The sequence below is a fragment of the Suncus etruscus genome, chromosome 16 (assembly GCF_024139225.1).
Source record: "Suncus etruscus isolate mSunEtr1 chromosome 16, mSunEtr1.pri.cur, whole genome shotgun sequence".
Taxonomy (NCBI): Eukaryota; Metazoa; Chordata; class Mammalia; order Eulipotyphla; family Soricidae; genus Suncus; species Suncus etruscus.
The window spans coordinates 36,519,193-36,541,126 of NC_064863.1; the positions used below are offsets into that span (position 1 = coordinate 36,519,193).

The 21,934-nt window shown below is 36.3% G+C and overlaps 1 protein-coding gene across 1 annotated transcript in view; it reads right to left on the bottom strand.

Annotated features, from left to right (window-relative positions):
• Positions 1–21,934, bottom strand: part of ATP8A1 (ATPase phospholipid transporting 8A1) — a 267,076-nt gene that overhangs the window by 43,489 nt on the left and 201,653 nt on the right. Inside the window, 5 exon segments of the mRNA XM_049790104.1 lie at positions 4,158–4,236; positions 7,592–7,714; positions 7,819–7,893; positions 15,300–15,410; positions 15,494–15,677. Coding sequence (XP_049646061.1) covers positions 4,158–4,236; positions 7,592–7,714; positions 7,819–7,893; positions 15,300–15,410; positions 15,494–15,677 — 572 coding nt within the window.

Here is a 21,934-nt window from a genome sequence, read left to right on the forward strand (position 1 = left end):
AATAAGTGAGAAAATTGGCACTGCTGTTTTATAGTCCTTTAAATGTTTGGTTTAGGAGAAGACAGCTGGGTTCTCATATTGTTTTGGTTGAAAAAATATGAGGAAATACAACTAACAATACAATGAGGTAAAGTTATAAGTGGAAAAAAAAGTCTTTTAAATAATCCTTTCTAATAATTGTAAATATCTTTGAAACTACATCAAAACTCAACCAAGTAATTTCTGTTTGGGGAGGGGAGGATGAAGAGTTGGGCCACTGAGGAAACCAGTGTTGCTCAGGAATCCTTCTGTGGTGCCAGTATTTGAGTCAGTGTTATGGTTGCTGATGCTTGCTAAGCAAACACCTTAACTATACTATCTTTCCAGTCCCTAAAGGTTAGATTCGGTATGGAATCTGAAAGTATTATCAATAAAGAAATTCTTGGTGCTCTACACCATTAAAACCCATCAGTCTACTCTGATTTGGAGGGGTCATTTACCAATGAATGAGTTAGCAACCTCGTGAAAAGTAGACAGCTCAGTACACGGCTCCAATAGCTCACCAAACCCAAACAAGACTGTAAAATTCTGGTATGTGAAAGAAAAGTGTGCAATTCATGCTGCATCCCTCCCATTTTGTCCCAAAGAATATAACAAGGATGAGTACTGAGTTTCAAGGTTGAATACAACCTTTGTATTCAGTTTTGTAGTTTTCGAGGGTATTCATCAGTGAAATTGGCTTTAAGAAATGTGGGTAGGCTGTGCAGAGAAACAAATTTGTGATATAAATACACAGTGATACCCTTGTTGGTGCTGGAGTTCCAGTAGTTTCCCAAAGAAGACTAATCATGGCTTAATAATAATAAAAAATTTCAACTAAGAAGCTTTAATGTTTTATATTCCCAAAAAATCCTGAGTATTTTTAGATGTTTATAGACCATATTTGAGAATCAAGTAAATGTTTAGCTGCATCTTATTGAGCATGATCATATTTTCATTCTTGTAATAATTTAATTTTTGTAATAATTAAAAAACCAGTACTCCTAACCTCTAAATCTCTCCAATTTAAATCTCATTTATTTCAATTTATTTATTTCAATTATTGTAGTAATTGAAAACCAATACTCCTAATGTCCAAATGTCTTCAATTTAAATCTCTGCTAATTTAAAAATTAAAAAATTAAATTATTTATATTTAAATTAAATTAAAAAATCAAGTTCCCCAAATATACTTCATAAACCCCTCAACATCTGAATAGCAACATGCAATTGTTAGTATATACTACTCATGAATTAAGGAAAGACAGCCCACATTCTCTGGATCTGGTTAGACCTTTCCTAGGCGCCAGTCCTGGCAAATGGTTGAAAATGGTCTGCTTGACTGGGGGGAAGTTTTCTAGGCCAGATCTGCTGTCAGATCTGGAGTCTCCTAGGAATGTCAATTCGACCCTATCATTAATGCACTTAGATTTGCACTTAGAGCTTTGATTATTGAGTTTGTTTCTTGTGATATTCTCTCTCTCCTCTCTTTCCTCTCCTCTCTCTCTCTCTCTTTTTCTCTCTCTCTGTCTCTCTCTCTCTCTCTCACACACACACACACACTCACACACACACACACACACACACACACACACACACACACACACACACACACACACACACACACACACCTGGCAGTGCATGGGACCAGGGAATGAATCAAAACCTTTTGCCTGAAAAGCCTGCACTCAGTCCTTTGAGTCATCTCTCCACTTCCTACATTTCTTTTCTCTATTGTAAAATGTTGAAATAAACCATTTCATAGGTGGATCTACTTTTTTTTTTTTTTTTTTTTTTAGTTTTTGGGCCACATCCGGTGACGCTCAGGGGTTACTCCTGGCTATGCGCTCAGAAGTCGCTCCTGGCTTGGGGGACCATATGGGACACTGGGGGATCGAACCACGGTCCGTCCTAGGCTAGCGCAGGCAAGGCAGGCACCTTACCTGTAGCGCCACCGCCCGGCCCAGGTGGATCTACTTTTTATTTCACACATTTTGCATTGCTTCTGCATTTTGGAAATGACTGATTCTGCATTTTAAAAATAAATTTTATCTGGTCAGTCTGTCCAAAAGTTCTCTATTTATCACACCCTGGAGTGCAAAATCCTATGTGGAAACTAGATGCCCGCTTTCAGATAACTGGGTTAAACCAAATGTGGTATCACTCCTTCCTATAGAAATATGATTCTTTTCTATCAAGGAACAAAGTCCTGATCTAGGCTGTAGTGGGATAAAATCAAAGCCACAGATATGATTCTACTTCCGTGACACATCAGAACAGGCAAATCCAGAGACAAACACCAGTGGTTTCCAGGGACTCAGGGGAGAGAGGCAATATGGGGAGTGCATGCTAATGGGTGTGTGGTTTCTTTATGGACCATGAAAATGTGCTGGTATTTGCATGGTGCCATCTGTACAATTCTGTGAGTATACTAAAACCCACTGAATTGCACAATTTGAAAGGATAACTTGCATGGTGTTTTATATCTCAAAAGAAAAAAAAAAACAGAAAAAACTTCACAAAAACCCCCCATGTGGCTTTCCTGACCAAGATTCTATGTTTTAATTTCATTTTCCTACCACTCTCATTTCCAAGACCTAGAAGAGAAGTACTTTCTGTTGTACTGGCAGAGTAATGACTAAAGAACTGAGATAAAAATCTCTGTAGATGACATGAAACTGCTGCCTTCTCTAAGCCCATCCCCACTGAGGCTGCCTATTCTCATTGATGCACAATTTTCCTGAGTTTAGAGGAAAGTGAGGCAGCATCCTGTGTCCTGGGCACACCACAGATCTGGGTCCTGTCCTCCTGGAGCTTTGATTTTTAACAGCAGAAAGACCCACAGAACAAGCACAGCTACTGTAGCCTGAGGGTAAGGAACATGAAAAAGGAAGATAGGGACAAGGAGATGTGACCCCAGGAAAAGTGAAACAGTGCTGGGGAGGTTAGGGAGTAAAGGGGAGCACAGGATGATACAAGGGGTTGAAGGAGAAACTGGCTCTGCTGGGCTGTGAGTTTCTTTCTCAATGGGTTAAATCTGTGGCTTCTTGAGGGGTGGAATCTACGAAGTGTTTTCCAAGTATCATGGTTGATGCCTGTGGAAGAAACTTCAGGTGAACAGAGTAGAACAGACTGACAGCGCGCTCTTCTATGATTGATCGATATGAAGAAAGCATAGTCTTTTGTGGGCAATTGACAGATAAGACACCCTTCTGTGAGCACTGGACAGACAGCATGCCCTTCCATGTGCAGTTAACAGATAGCATGCTCTTCTGTGGGCAATGGGTAGATGCCATGTTCTGTGAGCAGTGGACAGCTGCAATGCCTTTCCATGGGCATTAGACACACTATACTTTGCTGTAGGCAGGGGTGAACTCCCAATCAGGGAGCAGGGCTGGGCTTCTGAAGGAAGCAGCTTCAGGTGGAGTGGGGCATGGTTTTAATTCCCGATCTTGGGAGCTGAGACCCCACTGGGAGGGCAGTCTATATCCTCAGCAGCTGAGGGGGAGGGCAGCTCTCAGACCCCACAGCACCAGCTGAGCATCACTGATACTCTCTCTGAAGGGGGAAGGCAGCCACATCATTTTTTATGTGCTTAGGAAATTGACCATAACTGTGTCTCTCAGGACAGACAGGTGTGAAACTCCTTCAAAACAAGTGAAGGAAAAGCTTACACGCCAAGAAGGATCTAAAAACATGCTAAAAATCTCATTAAAACAGCCACTCAAGCACACTTGAAAATACTACCCTGTCTGATTAGGTGCAGAATAGAAATCTGGATACAAGTCCCACAGGTATAAGAAATAGAAGACATAAAATATTCACGATTATCTTGGAACTCTCCAGCAGCAGCAGCAAACTGGCCCCCTCCACCCCAAAAAAGTCTTAAAATTTAGCTCTGCAAGTTTGGAAAACATGAGAAGTAGAGAAGAAAGGCTTTGCATATATTAAATCACTTTGCTCCCAAAGGAATAATAAAAATCCTGAAAGTGTGTACAACTTTTAGATGCATTCATTTAGGTTAAGAGAAATAATATAAAATGCAACACTGCTACACTTTTGTAACATATATTGACAATAAATTATTTCTCTAAAAAAGTAACAAGTTATCTCTTAGCATTCATATCCTTTCTACTTACCATACTGAAGGGCTTTTAGTGGAAACCAAAACAGAATAACTGAGTGGAAGAGGCCATTTAAACAATGAACCCAGAAAACCTGAGGGAAAACAAAAATCCATGAGAACCATTTGCGATAAACTAGCTCCATGAACTCTGACCTTTCTTTTTATCTGTGAGCTAGATTCACAAAACGTGTTTCTGTCGGGGCCACCACTGTGAATCAATAGAACTGACAGACACTTTCTGCCTCTTAGACCTTCATGGGTCAGTTATTTATTTTTATGTTTCTCAAATGTTTTTTCAGCTTCACTGAAATGTTTTCTACTTTGTAAAAAAATGTGAAAACTCAAACGTAAAATTTTTGCCTGAGACGGAAAGAATATATAAAGGCAGGTCCTAAAAAATTTTAAAGTAGTTCTTTTGCATAATTTCAGAAGACTAGACTTTTGAAAATATTGGAACTTGCGAAATCTCAACTTTTCTTTCCCATGTGTAATAAAATTGTACACTTTCCTTTAGTAAGGACAGAACACACTTTCTTCAACACGCACATACATTAATGCTGAAAATACCAGTCGCAACATTTAAACTGCATAGTTCCTCAAAGTAAAGCACTGTCCCTATGCCTAGTTTTATAAGAGGCTTTCTAATTTTTAACACCTGTCAACATCAAGTGTCATACAATTATAACATCACTTGAGTTATTTTTTTCTATGTCTATTGTATGTTAAGAAAAAGATAGAACATATCACTGGTACTTTCTTTGTAGCAGGAATGTCAAAGATTAAGTTATAGAAAAACTGTTGAGAATTCTTATGACCCTTTGAACAGTTGCTGTTTTTCCATTGAAAAGTCCTTGCACATAAAACTTATGCTAAATAAAATTGGCATGTATTAATAGTTTTAAGCTGTTCAAACAACAGAAATTAAGTTGCCTGCCTCCCAAAATTTTCCACTGTGATCTCAATCTCCTTTGTTAGTTCACACAGCCACGCTGGATTGTATGATCCAATTTACGCTCCAATACATTACACATTTGAACTTGTGTTACTCATTAACCTTTGTCTCTTCTCCTCACTATGTCATTACCACAAATTTTTATTTGACAGAAAGCACAGGTGGGTGCAAGAAAAATTAGTTCTACTTTTCCATGATACTTATTGTCACATGCTAATCCTTTAACCCCTGTCACGACCTCAGAACCTCCGACCCTTTTTACCATAACAAACGTAATCATCATCATTCAGGGCAACAATGCTTCCACACTGGGGACCCACAGCAACTGCTGTGTATACAAGTATGCATTTTGTAGTCATTTGTCCTGGAATCTAAAACACTTATATGGGACTGATTCAAAGAACTTTCTCTGAAATCATCAGAAAATCCATAAACCCTACCAAAAAAGGCTGGCAATTTAAGTAGATAGAAAGGGCCAAATGGAAAGAGAAGTTGCATGATTGATTTAAGTTGATCCAATCCATGTTTCTAAATGTGTGGGCTCTGCAGAAACTGAAACATTTTCATAGCATAAAGAATATCAAAGAATACAAGGAATGATGCTGCCACATTCAAATATGTGTCACCTTTCCTTGCTCACAAAACTGCTATGTTGTTATGCGTGACAAGTATGAAAAGCAATGACATTCCAGAAACAACCTGGGTAATCCCAGAGCCTCGGTTTATGTTTATTAGCAACAGTCTCAGTGCCAAGTCTGTGTCTTGAAAGTTAACTCTGGAGAAATAATTGCAGACTGAGGGACTAGAGCTAGGACCTGGGGCTGAGGTTAACCAGCAGGCAAAGCCAGTGAGAATTACTATGAGTATGCCAGTAGTTCTGGAGGTTTTACAGTTTTCAGACCACTTTTGGGAGGAAACAAAACTCAAAGTTCGTTGTATCTTCCAATGACACGAAAATACCCATCAGTGCTAATAAAAAGCATTATAGCTCAGTGATGGAAATGAATACAGATTGAACATTATAATTATTTTTTAAAAATAAGTCTAACAAGAAGAAACATTAAAAAAGGAAAAACCTAGTGTTAATATCCTAAATACTAACAGTTTTAATGACTAACATCCTGGCACTGCCATTTGTAATGTGAAAGGAGAGCAATGAAACACCTTTTATTTTACATTTTCTTGGTGTCCTGAGAATGAATGTCACTTGAGAGCTGTATTAAGCATAAAAAATATTAAATATTAAAAAAATTCCTGTATCAGCTGTCTCAAACACAAAATACTAAATTTATATCTATTAGCACCATGCTACACATATGCACTATATTACAAGGGAAATTTTTGTGAAGGTGATCTGTTGCTTTTATTAAAGTCTGAAAACATCTTAAAAATTTTCCTTCCTTTACAGTGAATAGAAACCAAATGACTAACGAATAATAGTGAAAGCGACTTAGAACATAGACTTTCAGAAAAACAAATGAAACTCTGCAGAACACGAAATATTCTGATTGTGGGGAAAAATAATCCTGTGAATAATTAGAGAGGTCAATATCCAGGGTCTGTCATATAGGTGATAAAAACCAAGATAGGATTTTAGATAAAAAGCTGAATATTGAGGCTGGAAAGATAGCACAGTGGTAGGGCATCTGCCTTGCAAGCAGCAGATCTAGGACAGACGGTGGTTTGAATCCCGGCATCCCATATGGTTCCCTGAGCCAAGAGTGATTTCTGAGCACAGAGCCAGGAGTAACCCCTGAGCACTGCTGTGTATGGACCCCCCCCCAAAAAAAAACAAAAACCAAACCAAACAAAAAGCTGAATATTGGAAGTCAGAGCAGGCAAGCACTTGCCTTGCATGTGGGTTCCATCCCCAACACACTCTGATCCCCTAAGCCTTAACAGGAGTAAATTTTGATCACTGCTGGGTGCCCGTCACTTCCCCAAAATAAGTCAAATATTTTTCTTATATTTTATATTTTACAGCATAGAAATATTAGGTATTATAAGTAGAATAATTAATTCCCAGAGACTATAAATTTAAAATCCAATGCAAACACTGTATTTTTATGACACATATGAAGACACATGTGAAGGGTAACATGTCTTTGAAGAACTAGCATTTGTCACAGCATGCAAGGATAGTAAGTCAAGGGCCAAGAGGACATTTAAGCCTGTCAGTTCCAAGCCAGAGTTGCCTAGAAAAGTTTTCCTTTCACTGCATCTTTAACTTCCTTTAATTTTTTACTTTAATTTAAAAAAGGAAATAAACAAACCCATCAAACAAACCTCAGGTTGTTTTAGACAGAACAGGATCCAAATCTGTCATTGCAGATTTCTAAAGTACAAATCTCAGCTTTAGAAGACTCGGTACCCTAAATGATGAGAAGAGCAGGACAACCCCCCACCCCAGTGTATGTGTGTGTGGTGGTGGTGGTGGGTGGGGGTATATGTATGGGGCGAGAGGTTTTGAATGTGGGGACTGAACTAAATCTTACCTTGGTGTTGAAGTCCAGGGCATTCTGGGATGTTTTGTACAGTTCAGGATACTTCAGCATATTCTCCTTTCTGCATGATCTCTCGAATATTCCAAGAGTTAAGGGTGGCATTGCTGTGAACATCTAGAGAGCACAAACTGGTCATTGCACCAAGTAGCTGGAGGCAGAGCAACCCTTTCTTACAAAGTGTTTAATAAAATGGGAGTAACCCAATGCTCCAAACTTACCACATTATAAAGACCTATGCACCATCGCTCAAAGAGGATCTGTCCAGAAAAGCCATTCACAAAGGCAAACCAGATCTAGGAGGAAAAACAGCCCAAAGCCACCTCTGTTAGAATCGAATGAGCACAAACAAATGTAGTGGTGCACAGGCTGAATATTCAACCATGACATAATTGCAACACTTATTTAATTTTCAAGACTCTCTGGAAAACAGCACTACTTCGCTTTACTTTTAAGTGAACAGAAAGCTTTTTATAAGATTGCTTTTATTTAAATAAGAATTCGTCAAATCAGAGAAATCTATCAGGAGAAAATCGCTTGATTTAAAGGTAGGTTAAATATACCTTTGCTTTCAAAAAGGCATTTTAGCAATATTTAATGCCATTATGTTTTTAGAGCCCAAATTCCCCCGAGACATATAACTTTAAAGATCATTATTGTATTGTTATATAATAATACGGGTTTGAAAAATAATGTAAATTTCTGTAATAATGCGATCACTAATGATTTTCTTCAGTATTAGCTGTTTTTACAGAATTCATTTATACACATATACAAATTCATCTTATTGGAAATCTGCTATAGCTGTATTACATCCTGCTCTTTTCACTCTGAACATTTTTCAAGCTGTCACAGAGCCTTTAAGATGGAGTTGATAGGGCCCGGAGAGATAGCACAGCAGCGTTTGCCTTGCAAATGGCTGATCCAGGACCAAACGTGGTCGGTTTGAATCCCGGTGTCCCATATGGTATCCCGTGCCTGCCAGGAGCTATTTCTGAGCAGACAACCAGGAGTAACCCCTGAGCAATGCCGGGTGTGACCCAAAAACAAAAAAAACAAACAAACAAAACAAAACAAAACAAAACAAAAAGATGGAGTTGATAGAGATCTATCCTCTGTAGTTTGGTTATAATTACTTTTGGGTATTTATTTTGTTTTTGATTTCTGTTATTATATATAATTATAAACTGAAATTTATGTACAGACATCTTACACATACTTCCTAAGTATGACTGTTCATTATTGTTTGGCTACAAACTTTTATTGAGGTGTAACTGATATACAAAGAATACACATACCCTTACTAGACACAATTTGGTGAGTTTGGATATATATATATATATATATATATATATATATATGACACTATCACCATAATCAATAGATCAATGACTTCCAAAATTTTCCTCTGAGTATTCTCTTTCCATTCATATGAAGTTTTAAAAATAAAATAAATGGATCCAATTTTGTATGCTCATGCTAACAATAGCAACGAAGATGTAAAATTCGAATTTAAAATAATTTAAAAATTAAAATAATTAAAAAATTTCAGCTTAAATTTATGCTTTGATTAAAGAGAATGCTTTTATATTTCAAAAATTCTCTTAAAAAACAGAAACCTTAATTTTGGATTAAGAAAATCAAAAGATAACCTAGGGAAATTAGGACATTTAAGAAAATGAAAAAACAAAGTGAATGTGAAAAAATAATAACTACATTACAAAAAAAGCTAACTTAAAATATAATTAGAAATTAAGTAGAACTGGAAGAGTCAAAAGTCTGACTATGCATGATGATATTACATACACATAATAACAAACTCAAATAACAAAACCTGTTAGTAGAAAGTCTTGACAGGCTGATCAACTGAATTTTTGAATCCAAGTTGCTGGGCATTTAATTTCATTATGGAAGCATGAATTGTTACAAATTTACCATTTATCAATATGTACCCAGGTTAACATTCCTACCCACAGTTCCTGTACCCACATTGATCGTCTCCCTTTTTATAGTAGAAGGAATGGTTGAACATATATAATAACCCCCCAATATCTACTTCATGAGATGGAAAAAGAAATAAAAGTAGCAAGAGCACACACACACAAAAGTCCAAATTGTGATAAGGTGATAAAACAATAACAGCAACAATAGACATTGGAGTCAAATCTGAAATCCTAAATGCTAAATATATTTATAGAAAAAATTTCAACATTTGCTGAGCTAAGGAGCCAGATCATTCATTTGCACAAGGAAAGTTTAAAAGAATGTAGGCATGTTCATGTGAAATTGAGCCTATTCCTAAGGGTAGTGCTGCTGACTTCAAATTTTATTTTTTTCCCAAAAGTACAAATTGACAGAAGCTGACAAAGCAGTTTAATGCTCCTCACTAAATTCCCACATTTGGTCTTTCTGAGACGTGGATTATGTAAATACATATTTGTGATATTCAGGGTGATGGTAATGTGGTCCCAGAATGTGACCATGGAATAACATATGAAGCTCTTTTAGATGCCTTCAGGTATGAAGGAATTTCAGCAAATTGCCACTGTGGTCCCTTTATGAAGATGCAATCTAATCTTTATTGGACTGATGAACACTAAAGTTACCTGCATACAAAGTTTATTTAACAGATATGATTTATCTCAGAGGTTATAGTTATAAATATATTTGCAACCACTGATACTAGATTAGATTTGTGTGTGAGTGTGCACTTGTAAGTGATCTCAGAGCTTTTTAGTTGTTCACCTTCAGTGCTGACTCAAAAACCACTTTCTGATTCTATTTACAGGAAGTTTCAAATCTGAAATAATTTAAAAATAAGCTAGCATGCTTATGTCCAGTTTATTTTAAGAGGCATGAATTGCCTATAGCAGAAATAAAGAAATATTTTAGAGGAGAAAGCAATCAACACATTTTTAATATTTTATTTTTCCTACTGAAAGGTATGTGGACCTGTTTTTAGACATCTGCTTCCTGCATTTACAAAGAAAGCATTCTAATTAAAAAATATAACTAAATATAACTAAAAGATTCTGTAATAAAAATTCCAATCAAGTATCCTTTCCCTTAAAATAAACATTTTGGCACTAAAGAGTTCATATTTTAAAAGGGGAAATAGGTCTTTAAAAAGGACAATGTCTATAAGGCATATTAATTTGTAATTAAAAGCTACATTACACTCACATCCTATACTAAACAAAACAACACCTAAATTACTATAAACACATGAAAACTCCTTTCCTGGACAAACAAAACCAAGGATGCAGAGTTCCTCTGGGGAAGTACCTAGATTATTTACACTCACAGGAAATCAATATCCCTGCACAAAGTGCTGGGAACATAACACTTCAGTGACTTTAATCCAAGTTCCTGGAACTTAGAAACATTACATTGTTTTGGGATCTTATTCTAAAATATGGATGTGACCAATCATCTCAAAGAAAAGGCCTGCTTTTACTAGGTAAGAGTCAGAGGTTTCAGAGAAATAAAAAAAAAAAAGTCTCTAGAAAGAGCCAATAATTTCAATGAACACCTACAGTGGTTGCTGGGTGTAAGTATGCAAGAGGCTCCACAAGTAAATGCTTTATATTGCCACCTGCCAAATCTGTATTTATTTGCTTGGCAGTGATTTAAGGCAACGGAGGAGCTAGCTACTGACATTCCTGGCAATATAGCATTGGGAAAAAGTTTCTGCAGATAATCTATAAAACCCCTAGTGTTCCAGACTAGTCCTTTCTTTGCAAAGAAAACTTAAGACCTGCCTTTCCTGGTATTATTTTCAAACTTCCATGTACTGGCAGAGGCGTGGCAGCTAAAGCTTCACAGACATTTTCCTGATGGAGCATTTCTGCATATTAAACAGCAGCTTACAAATCGTCAATGAGTCCTCTGCTCCCACGCTTGATCAGCACAAAAAACTGAAAGGGGAGATTCGAGACTGGCAGTTGTCCTCACCAGAGACATTCAATGATGTGTTTTTCTGTCTATTCATTCACAGTATTGACATGAGCCATTAACATCTGCAGAACTTGTTTTAGCTGGCAAAAGTTGGGTATCTGGGAATTGATTTAAAAGGTCAACTCGTTTCCAAGAGAGTTGAATTATATTCAAAATACATTTCCATAAAGTGCTAAAAGAAAAATAACTTAAAAATGAGATTTCCAGTAAAGTTTAGAACTTATTTCCTTTTCAACGTGTAAAGAATTTGATCAGAGTTAAACATCTCATGAAGAGGCTTTAAATATGAAGCCAAGTCAAATTTAAGGCTAATCAGCCACAAACTGCTTAACTCTGGATGTGCAACAAAGCAGGCAGATTTAACTTTTCATGTGAGTTTAATATATTTTATTCCCCCACTAGACTGTAAATTTTGTCCACTTCATTGTTGATTGCCAAATCATCTAGATTTTTAAAAAGTAGCAAATCTGAGTGCTCTTATTTCTTTTAACAAAATTCAAGCTTTGTAAGCAGATTTATGGTAGTGACTAGTACAAATCTATCTTCAAAAGTATATGCAAATAAATTGGCAATGCTGAAATTGAAATTGTTTTGATTATAAATGTAAGTGTCTTGAGTGAGGAGAAAATATAATTAGTAAGGTTAGAATTGTAAAAGAAAATAAAGTGGATTGAGAATTAAAAGTATAAAGAAAAGCATTTACAAATTTATAAGGTCTTTAAGAAGAGCATTTTGTTTCGGAAAAGAGACCATTTATGTTTTAGGCCAAATTCTGCCCTAATGAACAATAAAGTAAGTTCATGAATTTTCATGGATTATCTTATTTATGTTTCCAAGTGTTTGATTATTTTACCTAATGGGTTGTGACAAAATTATAGATTTTTAGTGGCCTATAAGTGAAACTGCCTATACACTTCAAAACTGCTTTAATATTACTAGCTTGACTTATAATAAGCACTATGCTCAGTAAGGTTTTTAGAAGGAAACAGGCATTCTGAGAGAGGTGGAGAGAGCAGCTGAGCCAACCTTATAGCACTTCCCAACTAAGGTGTGAATAGGAAATTATGAACCCAATTGATTTTACTGTTACTTAAAGAGTTCTTTTACTGGTGTCAAGTATGGGATATTGTTTCCATAGAGCAAATGGTTAGGCTGTATCTCTTCTGAAAGATGGGAGAAAAAAACAGATTAGAGGGCAGAGCAATATAAACAAACCATCCAGAGGTTGCCTGGGTAGATAAATGAAAGCATGCAGGGCTCCTCTGACTAGAGTAGAAGACAGAGGGTTTTCTTACAAACTATCAAGAGCTCCCTGTACTACTCTGTAAGTTGCCAGAGGCACAAGAACCTAATATGAAGAGTTTAAGCATCACAAATATAGCTTCTAACTATAATGGAGTATGGTTCTAGAAAAAAAGAAATTTATTTGTCATGTCTTAATGAAGCCTTCAAACTGACTGTCCATATGTGTTCTGCCTAGTATGGTGGTGACTAGACATAGGTGGTTCTGGAGCACTTGAAATGTGATGTATCCTAATGGACATAAATTATAAAGTACACCAGATTTTGAAGGCTTTTCTATAACTGAACTACTCAAATGTGAACAAATGCATAAAAGATTCTGTTCATGCTTTAATAATAATGACACATTAAAAAGATAATATGGAGGCCAGAGTGATGGCACAGCATGTTGGGATGTCAGTGTTACATGTAGCTAACCAGGGTTTGATCCTTAGTATCACTTATAGGTCCTTCAAGCACCACAGGGAGTTAATTCCTGAGTATAAAACCAGGAGTCACCCAAGCACCACTGGATGTAGCCCCCAAATTCTCAAAACAAACATAAAACCCAAATAGAATGGTAATAGGGGTCCAGAGAGGTAGTACAGTGGGTAGGGCACTTGGTGTGTACACTATTGATCAGGTTTTGATCCTTGGTACGCTGTATTGTCCTCTGAACTTGCGAGAGATTATCTCTTGAGTGCAGAGCCAAGAATAAGTCCTGAGCATTGCTGGGCTGGGCTGGGCTTGGCTGGGCCCTCAAAGCCAAATAAATAAATAATTGTAATATTGAATATACTGAGTTCAACAAAATCTTATTTTAAGGTTAATTTGGGTACTGCCTACTTATTATCCTTTTTTTCCTTTTGGTGGTGCTGTAGATTGAACCTAAGATTGTATATATGCAAGGCATTCACTCTACCCTGAGCAATACATCATAAAATAAATAAATAAAATTAAATTAAATTAAGATTTTATTTTTTTTATTTGCTGCTAATGTGGTTTTACTTTTTTTTTTTTTTTACTTTTTTTTTTTCAAGGATCACACCGGGCAGTGCTCAGGGGTTACTCCTGGTTCTATGCTCAGAAATCACTCCAGGCAGGTTCAGGGACCATATGGGATGCCGGAATTCGAACCACTGACCTTCTGCATGCAAGGCAAACGCCTTACCTTCATGCTATCTCTCTGGCCTCGCTAATGTGGTTCTTAAAAGATTTACAATTGCATACATGACTTGCATTGTGTTTCAATGGCAAGCCCCCACAGGACAGGAACCAGGCTTGATTTATTTGGGAACTGCTGAACTGTGCCTGGTGCCTGGTACTCTGCAAGTAGTGCTCCACAAATGAAGAGGAACAGGATTGATTCAGATATGTTCTTAACTTGGGTTAAACCCATTTTAAAACTGCTGTATTTAATATATGAAAAGAGGTATAGAAAATCTGTGCAATCCAGATACGGGAACTAAATATTCCAGAAAACTTCTGGCAAATTCCTCTTTATCTGAACACTTATTATCTACCAAGTTCAGAAACCAAAATAGTCTTGAATCATGAGGCTACTTGTGTCTAAGTGTCAATAAATTTGAAACCTGACATGAACTATAGGATGACAGTATAGCAATCCTTTGGAAACCATCAGAAAGAATATATTTACTGGTTTTAACTTTGAATAGAACTGCTCTTTTCAAACTTTTGTTCTCTCTCTCTCTCTCTCTCTCTCTCTCTCTCTCTCTCTCTCTCTCTCTCTCTCTCAAGTGAGAGACTTGCAAGGTCTACTCATGACTCAATGCCCAGTAGATACCTTTCGTAGTGCTTGGAGGATCAAGTGTGTGTGTGTGTGTGTGTGGGGGGGGGTCAGTTGCATGCCGGACAAGCATCATACTTCCTGTACTCTCTCTAGCCCTTCCTTTTCTTTTTCAGTAAATTTTAGAAGATTTTTACCTTGAGACTATCTCTAGTACATTGCTTTCTCTAATGCCTACTGGACTTACAATAAAAAAATTATAGTTTATATATTTTTTAAAATTGAAATATCACTTTAAAGCAATTCTTTTCTTTATTTTTGGTCAGAGCCCTTTGAGTATTTGGGGGTTAATCCTTACTGCACTCAGGAATTACTCTTGTCTGTGCTGGGGAAACATAAGGGATGCTAGGGAATCATATCAAGTTGGCCACAACCAACCAAGGCAAGCATCCTACCCGCTATACTCTAGTCTTCATGAACAATTCTAATTCAGCATTCCTTACCTGATCGAGGTAATATTTTAAATCAGAATTTAAACATTAGTAATTTTCCAGGGCTTATGAAATTTTTGTTGTAGTATGTACAGAAGTTATAAAAATAAGTTGGACTATCAATGATTAATAAAAAACATAAAAAATGGCAATAAAAAGCCTTTAAATAGGCATGAAATACACATATATTCAAGAGAGTAGGATTTTAGACATAGTATGCCAGTACCTCAATAATATAGAGGACAATATTCTTGTAGAAACAATACAAAATGCACTTGGAGACTCTGTTATAGTTCCAGGCCCCATGAACCATCAATAAATTCTTCAAATACTTGAACTAAAATAAGAGCAGAAAACAAAATTAGTATTTTCTTCTTATAGTCGGCAGACACAAATTATCTTCACAGAAGGGATGCTGACCTGTGCTATGGAGTAGTCGGAAGAATTAGCTGCCTGAAGGCCTTCATTGCCACTGATACCAACTCCAACGTGTGCAGTCTGGATCATACTGACGTCATTTGCTCCATCGCCAATTGCAAGTGTGATGACTTTGACTTGTTTCTTAACCATCTCAACAACTTCAGATTTTTGAAGAGGAGAAACCCTTAAATTAAAACAAGTAATCAATGACCTATGTTTTCTGAACAATAGGAAATATAAAACGTTGTGTTGGACAAAGTAGAAGATTCAAATGGGCAGTTTTATGAAAGAACCATTAGGGGAAGACTTTGGTTTCCAATGTTTGGGTCTCCATTACCTTGGCTGTTCCTTTAAGGAATCAGAAAACTGAAGTCTTAGAGCAAAATTTTAGATGTCAGGGGCCCTCGTGGTGGCGCTAGAGGTAAGGCATCTGCCTCGTAAGCCCTAGCCTAGGATGTACCTTGGCTCAATCCCCCGAGTCCCCATATGGTCCTTCAAGCCAGGAGGGATTTCTGAGCGCATAGCCAGGAGTAACCCTTGAGCGTTAATTGGGTGTGACCCCCCAAAAAAACACCCCAAAAACCAAAACAAAATTTTAGATGTCACGTAAAAGGATATGCTGGATAAATACAAGAGTACCAGGGCACTTGTGATAATTCATTAACATTTGAGTTCAGATTACTTTTCATTCCTCATGAAACTTAATGACTTCCCTCTATTAAATTAAGAAAGTTATATTTAGTTCTTGGTTGTTATGGGATTTTACACATTTTCAATAATGAACTAATGTTTCATTTATATTTAATGTTCTATTCCTGATCATTTTAAACATCCATAGATATTTTTTTGTTTTTTGTTTTTTTGTTTTTTTTTGGTTTTTGGGTCACACCTGGCGGTGCTCAGGGGTTACTCCTGGCTGTCTGCTCAGAAATAGCTCCTGGCAGGCACAGGGGACCATATGGGACACCGGGATTTGAACCAACCACCTTAGGTCCTGGATCGGCTGCTTGCAAGGCAAACACCGCTGTGCTATCTCTCCGGGCCCATCCATAGATATTTTTATAGAAATATTTTAATAATCTTTTAATTAATGTAGGCACTTAGGAAGCATCCTTATAATATTATCTATTATAAAACCAATATTCCCTTTCTTAGAATAAAACACTGTACTTTGTCTATTCTAATTATAACTTTTAAATTTTCTTTATTTTCACTAAAATTTACACTTGTGTAAAATCTAAAATATATTAGCACAGAATGAAAAGTTTTATTAATTACAGGAAAGAAATAATTACCACAATGAGATTCAAATACAAAATAAAATTTAATACATTTAAAATGGCAGATTTGAAATTTTATTTATGTAAATGAAAATAGGCATTATATTTAAACACTGATTTGAATTTCTTTTTTTTTTTTTTTTTTTTTTTTTGGGCCACACCCTGTGACGCTCAGGGGTTACTCCTGGCTATGCGCTCAGAAGTTGCTCCTGGCTTCTTGGGGGACCATATGGGACGCCGGGGGATCGAACCGCGGTCCCGTCCGTCCTAGGCTAGCGCAGGCAAGGCAGGCACCTTACCTCCAGCGCCACCGCCCGGCCCCAATTTATTTACATAGGATAAAATCATAGTAACAAATCATCAAAAGTAAGCTTTTGATTTATTTTCTGGTAATTCATTTGCCATTTCTTTAAGTTTTATTGGAGCAAGAAATATAAAATAAACTTGTTATGCTTGAAAAAATTCTATTATGACACAACTTTGTAAATGATGGTGAGTTAAAATGATAAATAAATATTTCTCATCAGTATTCTGGTGGTGGGTGTGATGCTGTAATGACATGAATGAAATCATCATTAATTGTATTATATATCACAGTACCTCAATAAAGATGTCTAATTAAAATTAAAAAAATAAAAAAGCAAACAACTAACATGTTGTCTAGTAGCCAGGAAAATAGATAAGTTCTTGGTCAGGATTTAGCAGTGAGGGGCTGGAGAGATCACACAGCAGGTAGGGCACTTGTCTGGCAAGAGGCTAACCTGTGTTTGATCCCTGGCATCCTGTATGGTCCCCTGAGCTTGCTGGAGTGATTCCTGAGTACAGGACAGGAGTAAGTCCTGTGCACTGTTGGGTATAGTCACAAAACAAAAAGCAAACCAATCACAAAAAAGATAAAGCAGAGAGGGCCAAATAAATTGCTTAAAACTGATTTTATTCAAACATGAATATCATTATTCATGAAAAGAGAGAACACTAATACACATTTTTCTGATGACTATTTCTTAGGAAAAATCCCTAGCAATGACAATGGTATGCAAAGCCCTACTTCTGCTCTTCAATTAGAGCAGCTCTAGTTGTTCTTTCAAGCTTGAGAATCATTGCATTAGGCTATGAGTGGCTTGCAGAGTGAGCCAGTCTCCTCATCTTTGTATTCCTAATGCTGATTCGAAATAGGTACTCAACTGGCTGCTCTATGAAAGAATTATTTCTATTTCTTTGGATTTCCTTTCAGAGCTTGGCAATAGTACAAAATGACACAACCGTGAATACAGTAAGGGAATGAATGGATGCGTATCAGGCCATTAATGGGCTATTTCACCGCAAGTCCCCATTTTCCTTCGAGGCAATTTTCAGTCCTATTATTTATTTAATTTTTCTTAACAGGCTTAATATAAATTGTAAGCCCAGTAGGGCAATGCTTTATACATGGACCACAGCTGATAGATAGCAAATGTTAGAAAACAATGCTCACCAAGAAATGATTGATAAAGCAAAGGGGAAATGGGCATGAAAATACAGAAACATTGGAAAACGGAGATCAAAATCCCTTCACAACTGAATAGGCTCCCAATACAAATACACTGTGAAGTCACTCTACGAAAGCAATGAAGACAGAAAACAGTGTGTGTGTGTGTGTATGTGTGTGTGTGTTTTCCTCTAATATAGCATGTTATAAAGGAGAAATCTGTACATGGTGAGTTAATATGAATGATTTATAGAGGCAGCAGAAAAGCACTGGATTGAACTTTCTTTTGCTATGATTATTAAAATCCACCACTGCTTTCTCTGCTTGATCCTGTTATTTTCAACACCCCCAAATTAAAACTGGCTGAAGATTTTCACCAACTCTGACTGTGGGTAATACAGGTGTTAAAAACAGAGTATGAATCTCTTTGGCAAGAATACATCTAATTTAAAGGAAAAAAGATAGTGATTCAGTGAAAGACATCTAACTGCTACTAGTGAGGGGATCGGCCTGCAGGATCAAGTAAAAGGCAACCAACTGGCTGACAAAAAAATCCAAGAAGAGATGGTAAATTCTTGCATCTGATGGGTTTGAAAGGTCAAGTGGTTGCTGAAGAAAGATGTCATATTAAAATAGAGATAACAGAAAAAAATGCACATTTTATGTAGAATATTTTTATCTGTGATGAATGTAGGATAAAAAGACCTTACTTTGCACAGGAATTCCTTATTTGAAATTCTGTTTATTTATGTGGCAGAAACATCATTTATGAAACACACCCATGATTTGTTTTATAAAAGTACAGATTACAACATGATTGCCTCAAATCCAGTTTACTATAATTTACCTAATCTCAATTCAACAGCTAAATATATATATATATATATTTTTTTTCTTTTTCTATATTTTTAAAAGGTGACTCAGAATGCCTTTCTGGAATATGCAGATTTTGGCTTTCCTTTCCATTTTGACTGGATTATTATTTTTATTTATGGAATGTTTAACCATTTCAATAAGCACAATAGGAACACATGAATTAAGGAATGGACATTAACTGATTAGTGATTGACACTAAATACCAAATCAGCTCACAGAAGTAAAAATGTGCCAAGAAAACTCTCTCTTGGTGTGCTGCCTGGAAGGAAATGCTGGGGAATTAGTCAGCACGACTCAGAGAGGGAACGGCATTGAAGGGGACTCAAGTTAGTAAAGCTAAAATCAGTCAAAACACTTTTATGGCATCCATTAAAAAATTGTTCCTTGCACAAGAGGATTACAGAATAGAAAAACAAAATTATATGACATTAAATATAAGTGTATCAAGTTTTTTTAAAATAGAACTGCCAGTGCCTAATAATTTCCAAGAATGCAGAAAGTAACATGGGCTGCAGCTTCCTAGGCAAGCTACAATTTAATAGAAATAGGACAAAGAAAGGAGAGCTTGTGTCCAAAGAAAAAACAGATAGTATATAATACTTTTCTTTACCTTCATGTTAAAATTCTTTAGAACATATTCCTTTTTATTCTTACTTCTATTTCATCAAAGGTCACCTATTTCACTCATTAGAAGTTTAATTACTTTCTGACACTTGCTTCTTTGTAAAATTTCCATCGCAGTTTAGAAGCACCTTAACTTACAAGTGAATTTGCCAGATATTTATCAAGAACCACACATTTGTGATTGAGCATGTTTAAAACTTAAACTTTACAGATGCTAATATAATCTAATATATAATTCAGAAACATGAAAGCAGTTATATACATACATACATATATACCACCCATGGGTCTGCATTAGGACTTAAATTTAATTTATTCATTGTTTCCCTTCTCTTTACTCTCTGGGAGAAAACAGACTCACTCTGGAAAAATCCTACATATTCAGCATATGCTGTAAAGGTTCGTTTTTCTTCCCCGTGGCTCCACAAACAGAGGGTGGTCCTTTTCGATACAACCTAGCACTCACCGCCTGCAATATGCTTTTCAGATATTATTTTGGCTGTAGTTTCTGCACATGTTACTCATTATTTTCCTTATTTGCTATGTAGTAATTCTTACTGCCCTGTGAACATTAGATCAGAGTACTAAATTTTTACCATTTAAGCCAGAAAGTATATGAGGTGGCCCATCTTATATGAGCCTCATTTTGCACTCTTTTAATGGGATTAGTTAAATGAATCACCTTTGAATGGAATATGGATAAAGAATATGTGTACATGTATATATACAGACACGCCATAAAGAATAATTTAAGAGACTTTTTATAGGTAGCTAACAGGAGTACAATAATTTCTCTCGTATTGTGTTCTTAATAAGCCCCCAAATCTCATGAACATGCCGAAAGTGATTATTCCAAAAATATAATGTAGACTTAAAGTTGACTTTATAAGATGTGATTATGGAAGAAAACATGAAATAGTTTTTCTTAATTAATCTGAAGTATTTTGTATAGTGATCCTGCATTGAAACACTCTGATTTACCAAGTTTGAAGGCTGCTACTAGTGACTACTTAGAAGTCAGGATCATTAATTAGGAGGGGAATGTGCTGATCTGTAGTACTTTCTTTTGAAATAAACTTCCTAAGAATTCTCCTTGTAAATATCAAGTTATTACTCATGAAGTCATAGTTTGTTGACTAATAAGGAAAACTATAGAAAGAAAACAGAAAAACCTTAAGAGGTCTTACTGAACTCTTCTTTGAATTAAAATCTATTAGGCTCAATAGACTTAAAGTTTTGAGCTGAGAAGAAATTAAAATGTGGCAAAATAATTTGTGACATGCACCAATACTGTAATATGGCAAGAAACTCACCATCAATTTACTACTGGAATGAAAACAGCTGCTTATAAGCAAATTTTAAAAATGATACTTTGCATGTGGCATATAATGAAACATTCAGCCGCTTGCAGGTAAGAGAACTGGGCTATTCAAATGACTGATGAGTGGGTGCTTTCCTAGTCTCCAAAAGCAACATCTGCTGATATACTGCGCAGTCAGAGGCATCAAGGGGACCTTATAATACAGGACTGAATGTACCAAAATAGCACACACATAACCATTCCACAGACAAAAAATATAAAAGAGTGACTTTTAAAAAAAGACTTTTCTTGCAATACACTTTAGACACGAAGCTGAAGTCTCTAGAAGGACTGACTCCTCCCGTTTTCTGCTTGTTTGAATTTTTGCCCCCCCTTTTCTTCTTCTTTTTTTTCCTTACCTTCAAACAGAACTACATAACTTGAACCATCTTGTTCTGCCTCACAAATTGAGAGGGAAATAATGAAGGGCACCAAGACCAAAGTCGTATGAACATTTGAGTAGAAATAAAAATGATCAGACTTAAACACCATATTCAAAGCCAACGACAACAGAATCGACACCCAATCTACAACATGCTAGACACAGAGGGGACCACTAATACTAGCAACCGGGGGGGGGGTATAGGAGGGGGATATGGGATGCATGCTGGGAACAGGGGTGTAGGGAAGACAACATTGGTAGTGGGAATGCCCCTGATACAATGTCACTATGTACCTAAAATACTACTGTGAATGATTTGTAATCCACTTTGGTCAAAATAAAAATTACTAATAAAAAATTTTTATTTTGTTACAAGTAAATTGGCCTGTTTTCAGTTTCCATAACTCACACAATATTTTAAATAGTGGCAAATCAAACTGTAGATGGGGTT